Source organism: Lynx canadensis, chromosome A1 (assembly GCF_007474595.2).
Source record: "Lynx canadensis isolate LIC74 chromosome A1, mLynCan4.pri.v2, whole genome shotgun sequence".
Taxonomy (NCBI): domain Eukaryota; kingdom Metazoa; phylum Chordata; class Mammalia; order Carnivora; family Felidae; genus Lynx; species Lynx canadensis.
Genome location: NC_044303.2, coordinates 134,185,845 through 134,211,141, shown reverse-complemented (window position 1 = coordinate 134,211,141; position 25,297 = coordinate 134,185,845). Strand labels below are relative to the sequence as shown.

The following is a 25,297-nucleotide window of genomic DNA, read 5'->3' as shown; positions in this document are numbered from 1 at the left end:
CAGAAGTTGAGGCTGCAATGCAGAAGCTAACTAGAATCACACTGTCACACGTTAAGAAAGCCCCAGTGCTGGAGGTTAGTCATATGGAATGAATCATCTGTTATTACCTACCCTTGGTCCCCACAACAGAACAAGTGGCTATAGAACAGACAGTAGGGGTGGGGCGGGGGGGCGGGGCATAACTTAGGAATCTAGCACCAAAGGGAGAACAGGGAGACCTTGTGGTTTTGGAATCACTATTACAGAGCTCCCCACGACCCACTCAAATGCCCACAAGTACCACTTGGCAGGGACCCCATCCATTTCCCTCCTCAGACTTTTCCAAAGGCTGCAGAAATGCCATGCTTTTGTGGTGACAGAGAGCATTCCCATCACACTGGAGGTTATGGCCCAGAAAGGTTATGTTGCTTCTCAATACCTTACTTAAAGACAGCTTAGCAGAAAACATCTGAATAAGCTCTAAGAAACAATTCTAAATTCTCTAGGTGTGGCCTGTGATGACACCACAACAAAAGAAATAAGCCTTTTAGGTAAGTAGTTTTAAATGAAGAGATTGCGCAAAGCCCAGATAAGATATTTTATACTTAAGTCACTGGCCAACTGGCTTAATCTCTAATCTCTTGTTTGAAATGGGGTCTGTTATGAAAAGTAAGCTGCCGTGAAGGGCTCTTTCATTGAGAACCAAACAGATCAACAGGGTTATGCCTATAATGAAATGTAATACAGTGTAAAAACCTGTTCTTAGACTTCATTGTTTATATGGACCTCCAGATAGATTGTGTATGTAGATGGAGATTCACAATGCCGTATTACTTGACAAACGGATTCCTTTGAAACTTTAATTTATTTTGCTTATCACAGAAAATGGTTCCAAAAGCAAAGATAAAGCTGCAAGGAGCAAATGAACACAAGCCGACTGTCTTCCCACAGTATGGTCAAAGTTAATCAGTTATCATGTTGCAAAATCTAGATCATTCTAACGCGACAAAATTCACAGGGCACCACACATCACTGTTTCTCCATTGTTAACTCAGCTTAACTAGCTCTTATTTACTTTCGAATTGGCCGTTTCACTTATGTCTTTGAGCAGAACCTTGTGGTTCTTTGTCTAAAAGCAAAGAACATTTTCAGCAATATAAACCATGCCTATGTTGTAATAAATGTGAACCAATGAGCTCGGTCTGAACCTGAATGCTTTCTCTACAAAGTCTCCTCCAAAAGGAGAGGTATCAGTAACAATCTGAAAACAGCACAAGGAAATTAAGATCCAAATACATTAATATTCACAACTTCATCAGTTAGCAGAAAACAAAATTCCACTTGGTTATTTTAATGGAAACAGGTGCTGCTTTTTTTTTAAGTGCTATCAAGTAGGCAAAAGTGTTTTTTGTTTTTGTTTTTTTTTTAAGAGGAGTTGTTCACAGTAAGCAGTCATTAAGAGCCAAGAATGACATGGATTTCAAGAAGAATACTATTCTATCATCAAATGCTGGTTTCCATTCACTTCCTCTATACATTTAGTTTAGGTATAATAATTCATTCCTGACTTGAGAGTCTTTAAACTGATTAGATCAGGGAAACAAGTATTTTTATATTATTCTGAGATGAAATAGTTATACCTTAAATAATGCTGAATTGAACTTTACCTTGTTTCATGTGTAAATATGGCATATAATTTCTAATCCTCTGTGGTGTGAATATTGGACATGAAAGAAACAGCAATACATCTGTTACTATATGTTTATATGGTTACAGTTGCCATACACACACATATGTATGTGTGTATGTGTACTTAATAAAATATATAAATTAACACATCACTTCCTTTTGTGCAGTTTAGAATTCTGTTCTCAAGAAAGCCTCTCCTACTTGCATAAAGGTCGATGGTACACAATTTCACACACTGACATGTATGACTGTGTGAAAAGGGTGAACCTTCTCGTCAAAGAGAGGCAGGACAGATCTGACAACAAAATGAAGAAGTAATCCTTGTTTTGGTCTCCGAGTGGAATATTCCGCACTTCCCCACATTTAAAATGGAATTTAAAATTGGTCTTACTTTAAAATGACTCTTTGCAACTCTCCTAGTGGGGAGTATAACCTGCATGCAGGCAAGAAGCACAGATCTTATTTTTCTTGTGACCCTACTGACCAGGCACAAAGCCACCCTTGACTAAACCTTGCTGGATCAATGAACCCAAGAATAAGCTAATAAACATGAGAAAGGGAAAGTTCTACTGAAAATGAGGGAGGGGAGAGTGTGCTCCTAATAAATCCTGAAACTTACCATTTTACAGTTTCTCCTCGAAGGCCTAGAATCTTCATTAGGAAAGCAGTGACTGGGGATTGGGGGGGGGGGGGGGTGCAATGTGCTAAGAGCCATACAAGATCAGACTGTCTCTGACTTCCGAGCGTCGATTTAAAACAGGTTACACCTACTACAGTGTAGCTGATAGACATATTCAAGTAACTGTGAAAATTCTAAAAGAACCTATAGGCTAAGGGGTTAAAGTAGCAATTGAGCAAGAGTTTCTGGAAGGGGGACAGATGGCTTTTGACAAATAAGCGCACCTTCAACGCAAGTGACAGAAGTAGGTCATGATGAGTAAGTGAATTTTCCACTGACTCACTTCCATGCATCATGGGCAGCAAAGGATACCAGTGACCTAATGCTCCACCAGGAAGAGCTACACAAATCAGTTTTCAAACCAGAGAAGTTGCAATTAAAACTGGAACAGCACAGACAACCACCATCTAACCTATAAGCAGTTCAGTTGGCAGGAAGGTCACAAGGCCTGACAAACAATGTGCACTTAGTAAAAATCCTTGTGTATTCAGAAAATCTAGTAACTTAGAGTTGAGGTCCATGAGAGTAAGAGGACTCCTGTTCTTTCTCCAGCTAACAGATCAACACAATCTGGTTTAATGGGGCCGCACGAATTAACATGTATTCAACAAATTTCACTAAGTCCGAATGCAGTTATTATTTTCTAGCTTTGAATGTAAATGACCTCTATTTTAGGTCTGGTAGGGGGAAAAAAAAACAACTGGTAAATTATTTTTAAATACAAATTCACTTATTTTAGTGCAAATGGAGCATTCCATTGTAAATGTCAAATAGTCACCATCCATTATGGTAATAGGGTCCAGCCAATCTTATCAACTTATTCAAAGTTCACTGCATGAATGATCAGAGCTCTCAGTCCCCAGACAGAGCTTAAAATATGTCCTTATTAAAAAATTCAAAGGCAATAAATCAGGTTAAATAGGTGGAAGAGATGACCCCCCTCTGCCATCTACTCCACAAAATGCCCAGCGTTCTCCGCTGCAGGAGACGTTGAGAGCTGATCATTTCTGTCTATGCCGAGCACATCAGGATGGGGTAGTACTACGAAGACTGATGGTCTCCATTCTCTTGGAACTTACATTAAAACAAGTCTGCTGAAATGCATGTGTTTTCCCCCACAGATAAGAGTAAATGCTTTCTTTCACCCAAGAAAAAATTACTGTCCCCATTTGGAAAGATTTCACCCGATGGACATCAGTTTTATTTTCTCCAGTGTAGTTAATGAATGGGGCAGCCTCATCCATACTTTGAACAAAAATAGTCAAATATTTTCAGCCAGTTCTGAAGCACCAGTTGAACCTACAGGGAAAATACTTTTCACTTTAAAGGTTGACTGGGATGGAATCAACACTCATAACCTTGGCCTCCTTAGCACAATGCTCTAGTGAACCAAGATACTAAATAAAAATATAGCCACTGAGACACACCCAAGGCTCTCCACAATGAGACATTGTAAGAAAGTGACACTAGGACTCAAGATAGGAAAGTGCTGAGGCAAAGAACATTTACAAAACATGGGGAGCTCCAAACACACAAAGCTTATCTGGTTTTAATGTTTTGAACTAAAGCCACTTAAAACTACAAAATAGAATGGATGGGTTTAAAACCACAATCTCATTACTATATACAAAACAGGTCTTCTTCCGAACATTACCTCTGGGAGTCTTACTGATTTGCCTCAGGAGTGCTCTGCAATGATGAATGACAGAAACGAAAAGCTTTTTTTTTTTTTTTTTCTGACTTAAAATGTCACTCAGATGATCTATTTCTGCTACTAGGGTTATGGTTACCTTTCCAAAAACCAAACTGATGAATATGTCATTTTACAAGAGCTATCCAATAACCATCAGATGGTCAACTCAGAGTTTTCACTCATACTAACCTGGTTCAAGCCACAGTTTTAAAGGAAAACAACCTTAAACCGTCAAATACTGCCCGAGACCATAAAATGAATGCGATACGGAATAGAGGTATCGTATCATGGAATTATTGAATTAATTACAGAGCTTTTATATCATATTGCCCTGAGAAATTATTTGTTAATGACCTACAAAAATGTGAAAGAGTGATATTTATTCACATATATATGAAACATTTAGGTAATAAAAAATAGGTACTTAATTTGGAATTTGGATTTTTAATTCTCTACATATTCCTAAATATACATAACATTTCACATTTAACTATGAAATTGTGGTGACTTTCAACTTTGTAACATATCTACATTTTTTCACCTTCAACAGATTTTATTACACGAAATTCTGCAGTATGTAATTCAGAGTTCAAAATGAATAAAAATAATGTCTAAGTCTTTCTTTCATATGAATTAGGACCAACTCTGTATAGACCGTACAAAACACAGCCAACCATTTCAATGATGTGATTAACATGAGATTATCAACTCAACAAGAATGAATTTCTATTTCGCTTCCTCCTACCCTTTTGCCCACATAAGCAAACATGTTCTCCTTCTAAAACTACCATTCTGTCCACCTCATTTTCCCTCTTTGTGGACCCAGAAATCACGCTCCCAACTGAGGACTTCTGAATACAAAATGCTTTCTGTGCTGGTCAAGAAAAAGAGGGTGAAAAAAGTAAAACAAACAAAACAACAAAGAACACTATGACTATGCCACAGAATTCTGCAACCCCGATGTCTTAATCAACTCCTATCATCTCTTTCCATACTCATTTCTTTTTCCTTAGAGACAGACTATACATGATGGTGGGGTTCCCCAATATACTTTTAACTGTGAGGAAAATGCCAGCAGTACCATGAAACTTCAGTAGCTGGAGGATTCTGTGATCAAAGATGGTTAAACCCTAAATGTTAACCCCCAAGAAAAAGAAAACACACACACCTATGAAAAAGGTTAAGTATATGTTTCACTACATAGATTATGTGAAAATCATCTCCTATCCTCACCTCCATCTCACTTGGGAACACACAAGGCACAAAAGATTCTGCCCTGGATCTAGGCAGCCCTAAATACTGAAGACTCCAGGAAGAGAAATATTCAACAGTAATCAACTTTGACACTATTCATTAATCCTTATGTGGGGTGCCTGGGTGGTTCAGCTGGTTGAGCGTCTGACTGTTGATTTCAGATCAGGTCATGATCTCACAGTTGTGAGATGGGGCCCCCGCACTGGCCTCCATGCTGGGTGTGGAGCCCGCTTCAGATTCTTTCCCTCTCCCTCTGTCCCTCCCCTGCTCATGCTTCCTCTCTCAACAAACAAACAAACAAACAAACAAACAAGCAAACATTGATCTTTATGTGGATGCCTCTTAATCCTCAACCTGGAACTTGTTCCTATGTTCCAGATTCTTGCATTCCGATAGTCAGCTGCACACTGCAACTTGGGTGTCTATAGGAGTAAACCAAAATTATTTATTACTTTTGCTGTCCTGTTTCCTGTGTTTCCGGTTTCACCCTTCCTCACTATAATCATCCAACTGGTCATCCAGTCCTGTGGATTCCATCTCCCTTCACGCTCACTGCCACCAACTTGGCAGTCGTATTGCCACTATCTCTGGCCTGGAAGCCTGGCCTCCTCCTTGTCCCATTCCACTTCCTCCTCCACTGCCAGGAATCTTTCCAATGGGCAAATGGGATCTAATCACTCACTGCCCTAGGTAAAACCCTTCATCAGCACCTCCCGCCAGGGGAGTAAATTTCAGGCCTCTGGCACCCTAATACAATTTCTTCAGGTCTCATTGCCAGGGTTCTGTGCCTGGAATAGTCTCCACCATTCGCTGGCTCCTCTCTCAGTCACCAACCTGGTTTACTTCCCCGATAACTCACTTTCTGTCACATGGCCACGGGATGCTCTCAAAACTGTTTTGTATTCCCACACTCCCCACCCTCTTGAGGGCTAAGAGAGGTAGACACAGAGGCACAATCACACACAATGTTGCAAGTTCCTGTTAACCTTTGTGTCTTCTTCACCCACTCTCACGACATTCCCCATGAAACTGCAAGCTTTCAAAATGGCAGGAACCATCTGTCTCCTTCACCACTGCCTTCTCAACACAATGCCCAACATAGGGAAGGTGTTCAGCTAATAGTTACCGAATTCATGAACAAACAGGTGCAGACAATGGTAGGGCAGAGTGTACCAAACTCCATTTCCCAAGCCTCATCCCCCAAATGAAATCTCCCCTGCTTTAGGGAGAGCTTCTTAAACTTGGAGGTAGCCATAAGAGATCATCCCCTAGGGGGTGGCTTCTGGGAAATAAGGATGTTTCTTATCTGAAGTGCTTAAAACAGACTAGGAGCCAAACAACTCTTTCGTCCAAGTCTCTACTCGTTGACAAATGGCAAACCGCTTTGAGACTGAAAACTCTCATGAGGAAGAAACTTACCATTCTTACAGAATGCACAGTTTTACCACTTTTAATTCTGACAGGTAGTTTTCATGCAGAATGACCTAAAGAAAACTAGAAAGAAACTCCCCCATCTTTCATGCAGTTTCATGGGTAGAGGCAACGACACATCTTGGCACCATGTCTAAGTTTCCAACCCTAAATGGAGAACCAAGAGGTCCCATTAGCCCCTCCAGATGCTTATAATACACTGGCATTCACCTGTGCGTGTGCACAGGGATATGGAACCCAGCCAGAGTTCACTTTGCTTTTGTGGCACAGTTAGGACTCTAAAGAGAATAAAACACTTATGCATGAGCTACTGGTCAAGACAGATATATTTGACTTTGTTTTTGTAGTAACCATATATTTTGATGAGTTCTGTGCTACAGATAAATGTGAACAGTAGGCAAACCATTTATCTTAGTACAACATTAAAGTAAAAAACTGCCGTCTCTACGCTAATTATCTGAATTATATCATTAAATATGCGGGTAATAAATATACTTATACATCTCAAGTAATAACTCTGACAATTTATAATAATTACATAAACATTCCTTCCTGATGAAGATAACTTTTAATAATTGTATGTAAAAACATTAAAATAGAATATATTATAGTTATTCTACCTCCCATATTTAACGTGATATATTTGGACTTACACAAATAAAGGTAACTGGCTACTTTAAACCTGATTTTTTTTTTTCACAGACAGCTTCATTTTCTTTTAACTTTTTTTTTTTTTTTAACATGTATTTATTATTGAGAGACAGAGAGAGACAAAGCATGAACATGGGAGGGTCAAGGAGAGGGGGAGACACAGACTCTGAAGCAGGCTCCAGGGTCTGAGATGTCAGCACAGAGCCGTGCGCGGGGCTCGAACCCATACCACAAACTGTGAGATCATGACCTGAGCCGAAGTTGGACACTCAACCGAATGAGCCACCCAGACACCCCCCAGGGAGCTTCATTTTCATTTGCATTCAGAATTAAAATATAAGATGAGGGGCACCTTGGTGGCTCAGTCAGGTAAGCATCTGACTCTGGATTTCAGCTCAGGTCATGGTCTCACGGTGTGTGGGATCAAGCCCCATGTTAGGCTCTGTCCTGACAGTGCGGGGCTTGGTTGGGATTCTCTCTCTTCTCCCTCTTGCTCTCTATCCTTCCCCTGCTCATGCTGTCTCTAGCTCTCTCTAAATAAATAAATAAATAAACAAACTTTAAAAAGTTAAAAAAAAAAAAAGAATTAAACTATAAGATGAAGCCCAAAGATAAGGAGACAAGGAGACCTTGCCATCCACACCTATGTCAGTTCCGTGGGTCACTAAAAAAATGATGTATTGTTTTTTCATCTCTTCTGAATAGGATTCCATGGTCTCAAGTATTACAGAAGGAAAAAAAAAATGTGCCTAAAGGGCTATGATTTACAATGATTGTTTCATACTGATGAACATAAATGACCATGATAGAAAATTGCATGCAAACTCTAGAAAAAGCAAGAAGAGATACTGATCCATAGGTGCAACTAAGGGAGGAAAACCTGCTTACTGCCTATGCATCAAGCTTCTATCAAATTTGGTAGAGGGTCTTCCAACCTGAAAATGATTCTACGTTTACAAAGCCTTCTTACAGTCACATGAATTACCTTTCCTAAGTAGATGGACAAGTCAAATCACAGGTCTCTTAGGCTAAAAGTCTGTATCTAGATTTACATGGAGGCATTTATACGACAACTGCAAAGCCAAACAAGAACCTGCCTCTCCATCAGAAGCTACTATTGTGAGACGGTGTTTTAACAGTCAAATGGCATGACATTTAAGAGCATTATAATTCTCTCTCTTCCAAAAGACTTTTCTCGAAAATGCAAAGTCGAAGGAGGTAGGCAGGAAATGTGAAACAATGGCTTCCATTCTCTGAAAGGATTAGGATAAACTCAGCTTGCTACCCCTCTTGTTTGGAACATACTCAGACCTCTGTCATTAAAACACAAACTCTAGCAAAGAAGACCGACTTTAAGACTAGCAAATGAGAAGTGCTTTGTTGATACTATTCCTTAACTTCTTTTTATTTCAAAGACCTCATTTTCCAGTTGGGCAACCTAATTCAAGCCAGGTCAGTAGGGAGGTGTGGCTGGCTCACGGTTTCTGCACGTTCATGGCCCTCGTTCATTAGGGGAGCACATGTGGTTATGACAAAGAGGTCATGCTGCTCTGATGGCAAGATGCTGAGGGACACAGACTCCTCCAATGTAAGGACACAACTTACTACACAAGGAGCAGGGGACATGTCCACATTCCCACAAGTCCTGGCTGTTGGGTCCTTCCAAAGGCAAACGGTCAAGGTAACAAGAGCCTCTACCATGCTCATGTGGCTGTGGTTAGTGCTAATACACTCTTGCTTCACTAGCAACAGGCTCAGGAAGTGATGAAAAACCAGCACATTTTTCACTGCTTACTTCCTAGCCAGGTGAATCATATATACACATACCCACAAATACATGATATATCACATACACACACACACACAGATACATCATATATCATATCATATATTATGGAATATATAACACAGAACACTTATAAATTCTTTAGAACATCTGTTGAACCCTCCTACTCACTAGAATCCTCAATTTCCATACTGGGCATTTTTTTTTTTTTAAGGCTTATTTATTTTGAGAGAGAAAGAGAGAGAGAACGCACACTTGTAAGAGCAGGACCGGCACCCAGAGAGAAAGAGGGAGGGAATCCCAAGCAGGCTCCACACGGTCAGCGCCAAGAGCCAAATGTGTGGCTCAGACTCAAGAACAGTGAGATCATGATCTGAGCCGAATCTGAGTCGGACACTTAACCGACTGAGCCACCCAGGCACCCCAGGACAGGGCATTTTTAATTGAACATGGCCCTAGCTCTATTCAGCTTAGCCCCTACAAACTTTATATGCCATCTACAAGGTGGCATTTAGGTGATTCTATAGGTGTTCATTAACAGCATACTTGTACCTGTTAGGGAGAGAGATACTGCTACTTATTGTTGGGAATTTATGAGCTAGTCAAACATTAAATGAGGGAGAGCAAAATATCCAACTCAAAAAAAGCTATGGTTACCCAGTGTCACAGTACAGAGATCCAATCTTATTTCGCACACAAATCAGATCAAATGAAGATGGAAATGCATAAAACATTACACAAAACGTTTCAAACCTTGATAAAAGCAGGCCTTGGAATTTGCATTAACAGCAATTTGCCTTTAGTAATGTTTCATATTTGAACATTTAATATGTGTTGAGGGGGGGAAGCAAATAAAATTCATCCAAATGCTTTCTTCAAATACTGATAACAATATAGCCAAAGTTCAGAGCAATTATAAAACTCCAGGAGTTCTTTGTCACTGTAACAGTGTCTTTTATCCTATCCCTTGCCCCTGCTGCCTCCCTCCCTCCATTTCCTAAGTTCCATGGAGGGGATATTCATTCTCGTAGAAGCTTTTCACCCTAAAGTATATGCAGTGTTCCTTCCAGACTTAAAAGCGGCGATATTATACACTCCTTCTATTTCTTTTGCTAGGGAAAATGTGGAACACCCAGACTGCCAATCTAGTAATAACACACCATGCAATGGGAGAGTCACAAACTTGGAAGGAGCCTCAAGTAGACATAAAAGCTACTTGGCATTATATATCAAGATTCATAAATACATGCACGTCATTTTGGCTTAGAAATCTCTATTCTGGGAATTTATCCTAGGGAAATAGTTCCAAAAGACAGAAAAGCCTATATGCATGAATATGCTCACTGTGGAGTGCTTTCATTCAATAAACCTCGATCAACTGTCTATGATGTGCCAGGTACCACGCTGGCATAAACTCTCTGCCTCAAGACATTTACTATCAGCTGGGAATTCAGATAAGTATACCCAGAATTATAACATGTTGGGATAAAAGCTAACAGGGCTGTAGAGAAGCACTAGAAACACTGACATGTGGTGGAAAGAAGAGCAAAGAGAGGCAAGAAGGACTTTACAGAATTTTGGGTAATGCTCTTAACATCTCTTCACGTTATTTTTTTTTAGAGACACAGATAATGTTAAAATACGGGGGGGGGGAACCCTTCATTATTCTGAAAAAGACTTTTCCTAATACATTTTAAAAATAAAAAATAACAAGCATGCATAATTGCCCTTAACAGCTCTCAGATGTGCCCCCCCCCCCAACCCGGCCATGTTTCTCTCTACCGTGTGTGGGAGTTGGCATGTACCCATCAATCATGAAATCCTTGTTGGGCACATTCTACCAGTCTTTTCCCCATCTTAGTTTTCTACTAGACACCAGGGCGTCCCTAATCAAAATTGCTGAGAACTCCAAGTTCATTTTGCTTAAATACAAAACAAAATAAACCAACAACAAAAAAATCTAATCGCTCCTTTGAGAACTTCCTCTTTTCAATGGCTCAGAGTGAGGTCAGTCAGAAAACTCTTGCTTTAGGGTTTCAGGAGGTCCTGCACTAAACATGGTATTTATAATTTGTAGCAATTTTTGATTGTTTTTAGAAGTGAAAAAAATTCCAGTTTTAGGGGTTCTACTGGGAAGGTTTTGAAGAAGTATACATTGGACACTCCTAGTAAGAGAGTAAGAAATACTAAATAGAGACATGTTGCCATGTACATAGAATGCCTGTATTTATTTACTCTTAGATTAGAGCAATTTCTATTCCTGCAACATGCTCAATACCCAATTCAAGTCCAGACAGGCTATACATCAGGGTGTGGGAGTTGTGTCGATACCTCTCTCAGCGTGTTCTGTCCTGTGTCACGGCTTGAGGCTTTGGCCATACTACAGAGGTGGAGAGGGGCTTTGGAAGGAATGTTATTTGAGAAGGCCACACCGGAACTATCTTTCTTTACAGAGCGCCTAAAGAGAAAGAAGGAACTTGAAACAATAATGGGAAGACTAAAGGTATGGGAGGATTAACATGGACCGAGTGCCTACAAGCGCTAGCCCCTGCTGGAGGTTCTGGGTGGGCAAAATCCTCCACACAGGACCAGAGTATATACATTTTTCAGCTTTGCAGGCCAGAGTCTCATGTTACAACTACTGGATTCTGCTACTGTAGCACCAGCAGCCATAGTTAGTACCTAAACGAACTGATGTGGATGAGTTGTAATACAGCTTTATGTGCAAAGACAGGCAGTGGGCCAGACTGGGCCTGTAGGCTGTAGTTTGTCTACAGAGCCCTGACCTAAGTGCTTCATAATTCACTTTATATGAGGCACAAAAAGTGTGCTGATTATTTTTCCTAGTTAAGGATGAGGAAACCATGTATCCAAAGCAAGGTGACCTGCCTGCTACACGTCCAGATTGTTACAGTCAGAATTCCAACCAAGGTATGTCTAAAGCCAAAGTGTAAATTGTTTCCATGTGAAGGGTTCTCTTAGGTTGAAAACAGATAAGGAAGTCAATGTGAAAGAAAAAAAAAAAGATGAGTCTAAATCCTTGCTCTAGCTTAACATTAATCGATCTATGCCCACCTATGACACATTATGGCAGACATCATCAATGCTGGTAAAACAGGGATGTAGATGAAGCACTCCTCCCAAAAGAAGCTTCTGAAATATTCAATACCGAACGTCTTTATACCAGAAGGGAAAAGGAACCAAATTCTGTACTATGATGTGTCAGATAATCACAAAGCTATACTGTAGTCACTCTCCTAGAACTGTAACACTCCCAGAGAGAACTCTGTAAAACACTACCAGTGATACTCATATATTTCCTAATTCATTCATTTCATGCCCAGACAGCACACTATAAAAGTGCTTTAAAAAAAAAAAAAAAAAGGATGTGGTGTTTGGCCTTCAGGAACTTTTACAGAGTTGGAGGCAATACACAGACACTAAACAGTTAATCATCACCTGCTGATCTGAAAAGCCACTTGAGTATGTAAAGAAAATTTAAGAGTGATGCATACAGTTTAGTGCCTGGGAATCAAGGAAGAGGCAAAAACAGTGTGTGCACTCCTGCTTCCACTTGAATCTTCTTCAAAGTTCTTGCTCTTTTAATGCCTCCTGAGAAGGTGAAGATTCTGTTTTCACCACAGGTGTCCTAGTTTAGAACCTGAAGACCAGGATCCAAGACCATCCAGGTTCCAACTTGCTGACCAGCTTCAAAGTTTTGTACCTGAACGTCAGTTTTGTCATCTTACAATAATGGGGTCTGACTACATGTTTCTTAAAGCCTTTTCCAAGTGACACCTTCCCTGAATGAGTTTTTCAACACAATTCTGTAGGCCCAACAATCAAAAAGGAAATAATAACCTGGATGAAACTCAGATGGCCACATGTCTTAATCCATGACATAGGCCTCTTTAAATTCTCACAGTAAGAAAAAGTTTCAATTATTAAAACTATCTCCCTTAAAAAGCAAAAGTAGCACTTAGAGAGTTGCACAATTATTTCTGAAAATTAAATGATGATTTTCCCCAAAGGACAGAGGGGAAAGGAAGATGTGGAACAGATGGATTCATTGTTCCCCTATGGAGAAAAAACATTTCTACACCTTGCAAAAATATATTAATTGGCCTGCCATCTGGCGAGCCTGCTCACATCCATAAGGGATAAAGTTTAGATCTTGAGGTTTAACATTTAAGCCTGTGGGGAGATGGTAATTGGAATCTTTCGGAGTTAGCATTAGTATTTTTAAAGGGAACATTTCAAGAGAGGTCTGAATACAAGTGGAGAAAAACAGGACCTAAAATGTGAGACCATCTAAGGTGACGTCACTGGTGTCAGTGGCCTGGGCCTCACTCTGCACACCAGGGAGCTGGCCATGGACACTCCCACGTATGGTAAGGCTGTGCCTTGGCTCAGTGGCTTTCAGACAATGGTTTTCATGCTTCCGCACAACTTCATAGATAATTCCTATGTACCTTCTTGTACGTTAGAGGTATTTTTCAAATTTTCTGGATATTATACCACTGTACAGCTGGCTGTTTATTTACTTATTTTAATGTTTATTTATTTTTGAGACAGAGAGAGACAGAGCATGAACAGGGGAGGGGCAGAGAGAGAGAGACACAGAATTGGAAGTAGGCTCCAGGCTCTGAGCCATCAGCCCAGAGCCCGACACGGGGCTCGAACTCACAGACCGCGAGATCGTGACATGAGCTGAAGTCAGACGCTTAACCGACTGAGCCACCCAGGCACCCCAAAGCTGGCTATTTAAAAGAATGTCTTTAAGGGAAAATAATCACCTCATAAAAGAGGAGATACAAAATACGAATTTTGTGGTATATACACGTGCACTCGGAAAAGAAAACTTGGAATGATAACTGCATATTTTTAATACTGGGAATATTTGAGTACTAGAATCTGGGGAAATTTTTTGACTCTACAGTTGTTGGTATTTTCTCCATTATCTGTCGTCAGCATGCATTATGTTCACGTTTCACCTTAAAAGCTATCTACATTCCACTGAGACTAAAATTGTTCTTTAGTTAAGGGTGCCTGGGTGGCTCAGTTGGTTAGGTGTTTGACTTCAGCTCAGGTCACGATCATGTGGTCCAGGAGTTTGAGCCCTGCGTTGGGCTCTGTGCTGACAGCTCGGAGCCTAGATTCTGCATTGGATTCTGTGTCTCCCTCTCTCTCTGCCCCTCTCCTGCTCACACCAGTCTGTCTCTCTCTCTCAAAAATTAAAAATACCGGTAAGAAGCAATAAATTATTTTACAAAGCAATTAAAGTATCTTGAGTTTACCTTTTATAAAATGTATGTTTTGTTTTGCTGTCACTTGCATTGAAAAACTCCAAGATTCCTTTTGGATGTCTGTATTTATTTTCCAACATTCATAATTTATGTCTTAAACTATATACCTTCCATCTCATGGCCCAATAAACACCTCCAGATTGTTTTAAACAAACAATCTGACCAGCAGGAAATAGTTAATCTGGTTTCTTACAACTTCTTCACCTTTGTAGGATCAAGGGGCTATTATACATTAATCATGTACCACGATTTCGGTAGTTTATGCTTTCCTCTCAGGGATCTCATGATGCATTTTCCTGGTACCTCCTGAATATTATTAACCAAGTCATCAAACTCTGTGTTAATCATCTTCCTCATCAAAATGATTTTTGAAAAGGGTGACATAATGTAACACTGTATCTTGGCTGGGATCCTAGAATAGAAAAAGGACATCAGGGAAAAAAGAACCTATAGTCTTAATAAAATACGGAAACTGGGGCGCCTGGGTGGCGCAGTCGGTTAAGCGTCCGACTTCAGCCAGGTCATGATCTCGCGGTCCGTGAGTTCGAGCCCCGCGTCAGGCTCTGGGCTGATGGCTCAGAGCCTGGAGCCTGTTTCCGATTCTGTGTCTCCCTCTCTCTCTGCCCCTCCCCCGTTCATGCTCTGTCTCTCTCTGTCCCAAAAATAAATAAACGTTGAAAAAAAAAATTAAAAAAAAAATAAATAAAATAAAATATGGAAACTAAGTTTTTAAAAAGGGAAGGAAGGGGTGAGAAAAACAAAATACCTTATTCTAATCCAATATGAGCAGTATCAAACAATTAAAAAACACCTACAACTTTTTGAGGGTATGGAAAAGTGTGGTGGTGGTCACAGGACTGTGTCTGTCAAAATTCATGGAACCACAAACCTGAAAGGAATGGCTTTACTGTCTCTAAACTGGATCTCAATAAACCTAATTAAAACAAAACAAAACATACCTATCGCCCTGGACTTGTTCTAGAGCAAGTAAATACCAGCGGTCAACCTAAAGTCCCAAGCAATCTGGAGAAGGCCTAGGCCTGGGTTAGTGGCAGTGAAAACGAAGGTACGGAACATGTGAAAAAGCATCTGGAGGGAATACTTGCTTCTTCCACTCCCTCCTCAGCCGTATCTGAGCCGTTCCCTCAAATACAGCTCAGATATTGTACCAATAAGAGCTACAAGATGGCCAGTGAAGGATTTCTGTTTTTTAGAGAATCCCGGATACAGTATTTGTGCCTTTTGCATGCTACAGATTCCTTATTCTATTTTTTTATAATTGTTTTATGCATAGCAAAGCAGTTACTTCTTAGTTCTTTAAATACAATGACTTTCCCAAGGAAAAGATGTATTTAAGTGAGTGCCTTCCATTCATCTCCCTTTTTTAAAAAAAAAAAGAAAAGAAAAGAAAAAAGGTAGTTAGCACCAGCATATTCAAAACCAATTATTAGATTGTTAAAAAGTGAGGAAGAAGCCTGTAAGCAATTCATCTCTAAAATCCCAACTGATCTTTTTTTGTTTTTTGGCATTCAAACCGTATTGTCAACTTGTGTCCTTATAGGAAATGAACTGTATGTACAAGATCAGCAAGGATTGTGAAATGTGTTCCTAATACATACATTCATGTGAACGCACAGGATTTTATAATATTTAGAGAGAAATCTCAGAAAAGTGAGCTTGGGGACAGCAATGTTACTCATTCGAAAGGCCTCTGAGATAGCAGCCGTTCGGAGCTATACCATAAGTAAAACCTCAATTTTACCAACCCAGTCAAATAGCAGTATAGACTGATACTTTAAGATGAGGAAAGCACAGGAGAATACATATACAGTTTCCATTAATGGGAGAGGGAATCAGCAAGCGGCATTTTAACACAAAGTAAAACCTACCTCTATTTTTCACTCTCTTCCCTCAGACAGCAAGCAGGTGGCATTTCTATCGCAAAGATGAAAATTATAAGGGCTCTGTATTCCCACACCTATCTTCAAATTGCCAGGTGGATTCTGTACCATAAAACCTGAGATGCTAGAATCTTACTTTACAATTATCATTTTCAATAATTAGAATGTTGCTGGAGTTATACTCCATTGGAGACAGAAGAATACAGTTAAATTTCTATCCAGATTAACCTCTTACTACTGGCAAGATTCAGGCAGTTAATTGATTTTGTTAAGCCCCCATTTTTTCTTCTGTAAAATAGATTATTATAGATAGGGTAAAACTGAGGTGACAAACTTCCTCAACACATATTCTGCCTCTTTGTCTTGCTTTGCTGATGTTGGTACATCTCCTACCGGTTATTACACGCTGCTGTAATTACCCGGTTACACTGCTTTCTAACCGGACCAGAAGGAAGGATCGTGCCACATGCATCTTTGGTTCCCAGGTGATAACCACAGCCCTCATCACATAAAAGGTACTCAACAAATATTTGGTACGTACGTGAGTAAATGAGGCAATGCGATGATTCCACAGACCCTGTCCACAGAAGTCAAATGTAGTCAAACTAGGCTATGAGGTTATCAGGAATCAGGAGGTGATTCAGGCGACCCACAAGCCACAAAGCAGGAAAAGGCTCACACAGAGAAGCATAAATCATAAATACCCCCTCCAAATATGTTTAAATATAAACAACATCCCATGTTTCAGAGGTTAATCCCCCAGCTCTGAGCTTTTGGCCCAGTTTCTAATCATTTGACTCCTCTTTCGTACTACATTCACCAAAGAAAATAAATTGAAAGAGGAGCTGCACGGCCTTGAGTATCAGAGGCCTATCCCGTCCCAATCAAACCCCTGAGACATCCTAAGGAACCCAGTCTGTGAAGAAGGCAAAAACACAACAAAGAAGACAAAACTGAAATCACATTAGCCTAACAGGCCTTAACATAGAGTTCAAGATACATACACACCTGGAGCTTCCCAACAAAGTCCATAAATGTTGGGCCATGAATCCCCTCCAAACATGTTAGTTTCTTAAATAGATCTGAAATCAAACCTGTTAAGTGGCCGAAGAAACAGCGACAGGCCACTGCCTGTGGGACACACCTAAAAGAATGGAAGAGCTGAAAAGCAAGCCTGACTTTCTTCAGCTCTGGGCCGGGCATGCCACTCACACGGGAACTAGAAAACTGGCTCAAACTGAAAACGATAATCTTTCTGGAACAACAGGTCATGACGAGCTTCCTTAATGCCAAAATAAGTGTTTAGAGGGGACTTCTACTAACCGAAAGAAAGTGTAAACGGCTTACATATTTACTCTGGCTTGAATACAACATTTCTGAATATGCCCATCGGTGCCAAGAGTCAGAACCCTTTTCCTCATGGACCTTAAACCTGGAACCCATTCCATGGAATCTATTTCCCAGGAATGACATCAAAAGCCTGTATCACATTAATATCAAACAGCTCAATTATCTGTACCTTCTGACTCCCAAATCACCCTAGGCCTGGTATAAGAAGACAGACTAATTTTAAAGTCCTTAAAAGGTAAGGCAAACCACAACCTCTAGTATTTAAAGAGCTTCTTTTAAGAAGCCATCAAATGATTTGTAATCAATCACAATTTCAAAGAAAAGAGAAGTCTATGTACCCAGAAGGCATCTTGGCAATGAGGAAGCTGGTAAAATGAACTCAAAACCACTAAGATCTAAGAAGTGTTCTGAAGAGAGAATTCTTGAGCCTGGATTCCTGTTAAGAAGGCTTATACAAACCACTATTAATTTCTCACCTTAAAAATCCTAGAGTTGCAAGGCTAACTTATCTGAAATTAATGAAAGAGAAGACACCTATTGAAAAAGAATGCTATAGGGGCACCTGGGTGGCTCAGTCAATTGGGCGGCTGACTTTAGCTCAGGTCATGATCTCGTGGTCTGTGGGTTCGAGCCTCGCGTCTGGCTCTGTGCTGACAGCTCAGAGCCTGGAGCCTGCTTCCAATTCTGTGTCTCCCTGTCTCTCTGCCCCTCCTCTGCTTGCTCTCTGTCTGTCTCTCTCTCTCAAATAAAAAAAGAAAAGAAAATTAAAAAGAAAAAAAGAAAAAGAATGCTATATACAAATTTTATAGGTCACAGTGAAAATAATGGCAATAATTATCCCTTATTAACTCTCTGGTCCAAACATCTAACCCCAAATATCCAATACTAAAACATATAGAAAATTATAATTTGTAAGCATAGAAGCTCATTTTGGCGAATCTACCATAAGAACTATGACTTAAAACACCCCTGAATTACCCCTTCCTCTGAGTTCTGCTATTGATCCCTGAGGCCATTTGAGATCTCACATAAAAACTTCCTTTGCTTAAGAATGTGTCAGAATGGTTAAAATTAACAATACAAGAAACAAAAGGTATTGGTGAGGATGCAGAGAAAGGGGAGCCCTCTCACACTGCTGGTGGGAATGCAAACTGGCATAGCCACTCTGGAACACAGTATGTAGGTTCCTCAAAAGGTTCAAAATAGAACTATCCTACAATTACACTACTAGGTATTTACCCAAAATGTACAAAAATACGGATTCGAAGGGGTACATGCACCCCGAAATTTATAGCAACATTATCAACAGCCAAACTATGGAAAGAGCCCATATGGGCTCTTGACTGATGAATGGATAAAGAAGATGTGGTGAGGGGTGCCTGGGTGATTCATTTGGTTTGAGCATCTGACTTTAGCTCAGATCAGGATCTCACAGTAAGTTGGTTTGAGCCCCAGTGCACAGCCTGCTTGGGATTCTCTCTCTGCCCCTCCCAGCTCACATGCACGCTCTCTCTCAAAATAAATAATAAACTTAAAAAAAAAAAAAAAGGATGTGGTGTATATATACAATGGAATATTAGTCAAGCATCAAAAAGAATGAAATCGTGCCATTTGCAACGATGTAGATAGACCCTGTTAAGTGAAATAAGTCATTCAGAGAAAGACGAAATACCAAAAGATTTCACTCATGTGGAATTTAAGAAACAAAACATATGAACAGATGGGACAGGGGAGAAAGAGAGGGACATAAACCTTAAGAGACTCTTAAAGACAGAGAACAAATTGAGGGTTGATGGAGAGAGGTGGGTGGGGGATGGGCTAGATGGATGATGGGTACCAAGAAGGGCACTTACTGTGATGAGCACTAGGTGATGTATATAAGGGATGAATCACTGAATTCTACTCCTGAGACCAATATTGCACTGTTTGTAAACTAACTAGAATTTAAATAAAGATTTGAGAAGAAAAAAACCAATGTATCTTTTATGGAAAATGCAAATTCATCACCATCCATTCAAACTGTCAAATTAGGTGAGTGTGCCTATCAGCTGTTTTGCCACCTGTGTGCCCTTTTGGAGAGGTTGAGCAAGCATAGGCTAATTTTACAATGAACCATTTTTTGGATTAGCAAATATTTGTGTTTATTTGGATGAGTACTCAAATGGAGAACACCAAGTGGATAAAATTACTCTTTAGGTGGGGAAAAAAAAAAATCTATCTGACATGGCTTCAGTATCTCTAGAGCTCAGTGTCTAACAGAGATAATCTACTTGGAAAAGTCTTTGATTTTGTATCAGAAGTTGTGAGATCAGCCAAATGTAAGTAGTATTTTTACAGGAATTTTATCTCAAGTTTCAAGATCAACAAGCCATTCCAAATGAACCGTAAGAAATAACATTACATAATAGTCACTTAATGGCTATTGTTTTACAGTAACAAAGGTTTCATTTACCCTATTTCCTAGACTACTTTATTCACCAGGCAGTTTCTCCCATGACAAACATACCTCTTCCTCTTAACCCCTCCGTGTATATGTAAAAATAGAACATTTAATACTTATGATTTCTAATTTAAAGATATCCATCATCTAGCTTTTGAAAAGCTACGCATGTTAAAGGGACATAGGTGATTTTTATGCAAGCTATGGATTCAGTGATTTTCTTCAAATTTAGCAGCCAATCAGTTTGGCAGTAGTTGGATAATAGTCTAATAGTGACTCAAGAAAGAAATGCACTAAGGTCAAAGTCAGGGTCCTGAGACACCGACATGCACTCTAATGTTTAAAATTAGAATAAAGCATAGCAAAGACAGCTTTAGGAAATACTCATATGGCAAAATGACCCTGGTGAATCCATCAGTTTTCTTCTCTTTCTGATTCTATGACCCTAGGAGACCTCAGCAAGGGTCATCAGTTCCTCATTCCCTCTGCCCAGGTGATTCACTCAGAAACTAATATGTTATCTCCAAAAGATATCTGCAGTTTGAAATGCCACATCACGCTAGAAAGTTTCCAGGGACACGGAGCTGGTTCTTACCTTTAAGAGCTAAAAGCTTACTTGAGAACTTCACAACACAAATGGTAGGTGGCCGAGCATACACCACGATCTGGATTTTGCCTATATATTGCTTACAATTACTGTTTCCTAAGGGATCCCAGACTGTAACACAATCTGAGCCACTGACAAATCTAAGAACACCAAGTCAGTGGAATGTAGCAAGTGTCAGGGTTCTGTAACAACCCAAGCAATGTGAAGCTTAAGAGATAAACATTAACGGCTGTCTAATCTCCTTACCAGTCTGTTTATACCTTCAAATGCTGCTCAGGCCTTATAAATAAATAAGTAAGTAAGTAAGTAAAAAGCAAAAGCACCATATGATGTTTCAGTCTGATTTTGGCATAACTACCTTCTCTAATAAGCATGTCCAATGGCCATTAATGTTGTTAAACCTCCTGCAGATCTTCTTGTTCTATTAATGAGGTTTCGGGTCAACATTTTCAGAATCTACAAACAAGTCCACAAGGGAACTTTCCTGATTACCAGGACAGAGGAAAAGAAAATAAAGTACCAGAACCTAAGTGTTAACGACCATGGGAACTTCTATTTAGAGATCTTTCAAGTTACACAATGTCCCACGTACCACAAAAACCCAGTTTGCTATTATATACTCAAGACTTCCACTGATAGAGATTGCGCCTCTAATAAGTGGATTTATACACACCCTGTGCCCACTTTCATCCAGGTAGCCCCAGGACTATTTTAATATCTTGGCTCTACCACTTAACTTTCAAAGGGATTACTCAGTTACCATGACGTCACTCCCAAATGACTAGGTTACATGTCGTAAAGACAGCTCAGATTAAAATAGCTTGTGCGTGCTCACTCACACAAGATGGGTGTGTATGGGGGTGAGGCGGGGACTCGGGACTTCCAGTCTTAATCTCCTGGAGAAATCAGCCTCTTTCCAGTCTCCCAAATTATGCAGGAGTCCTATCCCAAGTTTTCTCCTCTAGGACCCATTTCCACATAGGGACTCAAGTTACTTCCTAACCCCAGCACCTCTCCGTTCTTAGCCCAGAAGGCAGATACTCTCCATCTTGAGGTGTACGATTCTCTTGTTTTAAAGTCATCACCTAGGCTTCTGGTAACAGTATCTAAGTGTAAAGAGAACCAAGCAAAGCCATAAAAGCATATAATGTTCTACCCTGTCACTGTGAACTTGGTGATATACTCCTCCCAGTGCTGACAAGTTCTAGCAATGAATAGCCCATGCCTGCCCATGGAGCACAGACTCTATATTATAATGGTTTATTTTTAAAGAACTAATTTTTAAATCCTCCTTTTGCACTCTCTCTCTCACACACACACACACACCCATCTCATTTCTTTCCTCCTCTCTTCTTTATCCCTCCCTCTCAACCTCCAAAGACCTTCCTATTCAAGGAGCAAAACAGTCTGCAATCTCCTATTGAAAGCTTCACACTAGAGAATAAAAGCGTTATTTTCGACATGTGCATATTCCTGCTCACGTCCTTTGTACGTGGTAAACTTTACTAGAGTACAGGACACACAGACTGCTGTGGCGTGGGGCCGCCAGGATCTCCCCAGGTACCACTCGGACAGCTGCTGGCTGTTCCTGGCCTGGGGACTTGGCTTTCTGCTCTTCCCTAAGGGGATGCCTTATTAGGTTGGGGGAGGAGGATCTACCGAGGGAGGGTCTCAAGGAATGCTACCAATGTGGGAGCTAACCCTGAGGGGCAGACCAAAGGGTGAGTCCTGCAGTGACAGGCAGTCCCATCCAGCAGGCAGAGAACACAGTCTGGAGCTTGAAGAAAGGAGAGGGATGAAAGGAAGCACTGATGAAACAGGCCTGGGCAGAGCTCCGAGTGGGAGGAAAGGGGTGCAGAGACTCGGGGAGGGGCCACACCTGCAGGTCAGGCATGGAGAGGATGAGAGGAAGCCAGTGAGTGAACCAGGTTTCAGCCTCCAGAGGAACACACTTCCGGGGAGAGTCAGAGCTCAAGCTCCGGAAAAGACAAAGTGGTGGGGGCGGGGGAGGGAGCTTCGGGCACTCAGAGCCTGTGATGTGAAGCAAGAGTGGTAAGTGACGAGGTACTCATAAGGCTGTGGACAGAGCCTGAGCTTCCAGAGAGGTGGTGAAAAGGAAACTGTCATTGCCCATTTGGGCGATGAGGCAGACAATAAAATGAGCAACAGTGAGTAAGGGGATATGATTCAGGGAACAGAGCTGCCGGGCCGGCTGTGAATGTGCAGGAGCTGGGACACGATGATGTGTCACTGCTGTAGGTAGCTACCCGCAGAGAGTGGTTACCACCCATGGTCTGCGATTCCTCACTTGACTACTATTTCCTGGCTCCTGGGCCTCAGCCCCAGCCCCACCCCCACGCTGTCACTGCCTCTGCTCTTGGTGCTGAGGTTGCCCATGCCTTCCCCATTGTCAGACACAACGCACATGTTCCTGCTGTCTCTCTGTGCAGTGACACTGCTGCCTGTCCTCCTCACTGGAGCTCCATGAGAACACTCCAGATTCTCCTCCAAGTCTCTGTACCTGTACCTATCTGAATCTCTGCCCACTCCTTAAATGGAGCAACCTTATTCTCCCACAGATTGATCTACCGTATTTTTCGGATGGCCCTAATGATGACTCTCAAGCTTATTATTTCTGGTCCAGCCTCCCTGGTGCCCTGAACCCACAATCCCAACGGCCTGTCTAGGACTCTTTGTTTCCTGCCTCAGAGCCTTTGCCATTCCCAGATGTCAATCCCAAATGCTTCCCACCAATGGCTCCTTCACGGTTTTTAGGTCTCCTGTTCAGTTGTATCTGCCTCCTCAAAAGACACTCCCTGACCACATGATCTAAAGCAGCCCCCCACACTGTTACTCTCTCTTCTCAGCACTTACTTATAAGCCTTTGGAACACTGATCACCATGGGACAGTTGATTTATTTAGATGCTTGTTTATTTGCAAGGCCCAAGCACTCTGTCTTGTTCACCACTATAGTCCTTGCCCAGCCCAAGATATTGGTGCTGTGAATATTGGCTGAGTGAAGGAAGGAACACTTCCTTACATTCAGCACACATTAGATGCTCAATAAATTAGATTAATCAGGCTTCTGGGGATCGAAGAGACGAGTACAAGTTCTTTGGTCTTCCCTTCCCCCACGCCTCTTTGTAAAGGTAGTTCCTTCATCTCCCAGGTCACAATCCCCAGGGCCACTATGCAACGTTTCCTGGTCTCTCAGAGCCGATGGTTCATCAATTTTTATCAACTTGATACCCTTCGTCTCTCTCAAAGTCATAACCTCACCGTATTCCTTCCTCAGGCCTGCATAACCTTTTCGGTAGGCTACTGCAATGACTCATTCATTGGTTTCCAGGTCCCACCCTCCTCTCACAGACCTAAAATCCCCAAAGCTGCCAGATAGGCCTTCGTCCTTTTGGGTAAAGGCCAAGCAAGCTCCCACAAACAGCAAGTGCCTCAACTCTCATCCTTAGCCTGATCGCCCACTACTCATCCCCTTGTTGTAACGATAGAAACAATGTGAATACTGAGTATCTACTGATAGTTTTTATGTGCCAGTCATTGTGTTAGGCATTTTACTCATATGAGCATATTTTACTCCTTACAACAATCCTGTAAGTAATTTACCTGTCCCTGGTTTATAGATGGAGCAACTCTAGTCCAGTGAACTTACCCAATCTCATTCAAACCCAGGTGAACTGGCTTTTAGATCAACCTTCTTCACCACTGTGGTATACTGTATTGCCTCTGCAAACTTTATGCATCAACAATACTGAGTTATGCTTCTGGTTTTTTATGCTCCAGCAATATTGAGCTATGTATAGTCCCTTGAACTCTGTTGCTAAGGACACTGTGCCTTCATACACACCATTTCTTTTGCCCTTTGGGATGGCCCTGTCCTTCGGTCTGATAAATAGAAGAAAGCTATCCTTCAAAACCTCCCTGAGGTATTGTCTTTTCCATATGGCTTCTCCTTTGGCTCCTTGAGACCAAAGTCTCCCTTCCCCACTGGCCACTCCTATGGCTTATATGTACCTTATAAATACTTCTCTATTGCCCTGGTTTGCAATGATTCATTTGCATGTCCTCACTGAAGGCAATTCTATGACTCAGCTTTGGGCTGCAGTGCCTAGGCACACAATAGATGCTCAGTAAATGTGGATTTAATGGGACTTTCCATAAAAGGGGTGGGTACAAATTCACTAATACCCCACATGTCAGGACAAGAGAGAAGTGTATTCTTCATACTCTTTAGAGACACATATTCATGACGAAAACAAAAAGAAAAACTCACCAAACACTACAGATGTTTCTGAAAGGAAGATGAAGCATACATAAAAATTCAATACATTCAGCAGTTAAAGATCCCTGAATGTACCTGCTGTTCGGAGCAACTGCTGAGTAATATGAATTCAGAAAAAAAATAAAACGAAAGAAAGAAAACATTAAAAAAAAAACCATTTGCAACTACACGGATGGAACTAGAGGGTATTATGCTAAGCGAAATTAGTCAGAGAAAGACAAATATCATATGAC

The 25,297-nt window shown here is 40.9% G+C and overlaps 1 protein-coding gene across 5 annotated transcripts in view; it reads right to left on the bottom strand.

Moving 5' to 3' along the window:
- The window catches only part of MAST4 (microtubule associated serine/threonine kinase family member 4), a 567,608-nt gene that overhangs the window by 135,387 nt on the left and 406,924 nt on the right, over window positions 1-25,297 (bottom strand). The window contains exon 1 of one of the 5 annotated variants that reach the window (XM_030322274.1): window positions 17,378-17,616. The exons of the other annotated variants lie outside the window; for them this stretch is intronic. Within the exon in view, the coding sequence (XP_030178134.1) occupies window positions 17,378-17,415 (38 nt within the window). The 5' untranslated portion in view covers window positions 17,416-17,616. Of the gene's footprint in view, window positions 1-17,377; window positions 17,617-25,297 lie in introns of those variants that run through there. 5 annotated transcript variants of the gene reach the window in all.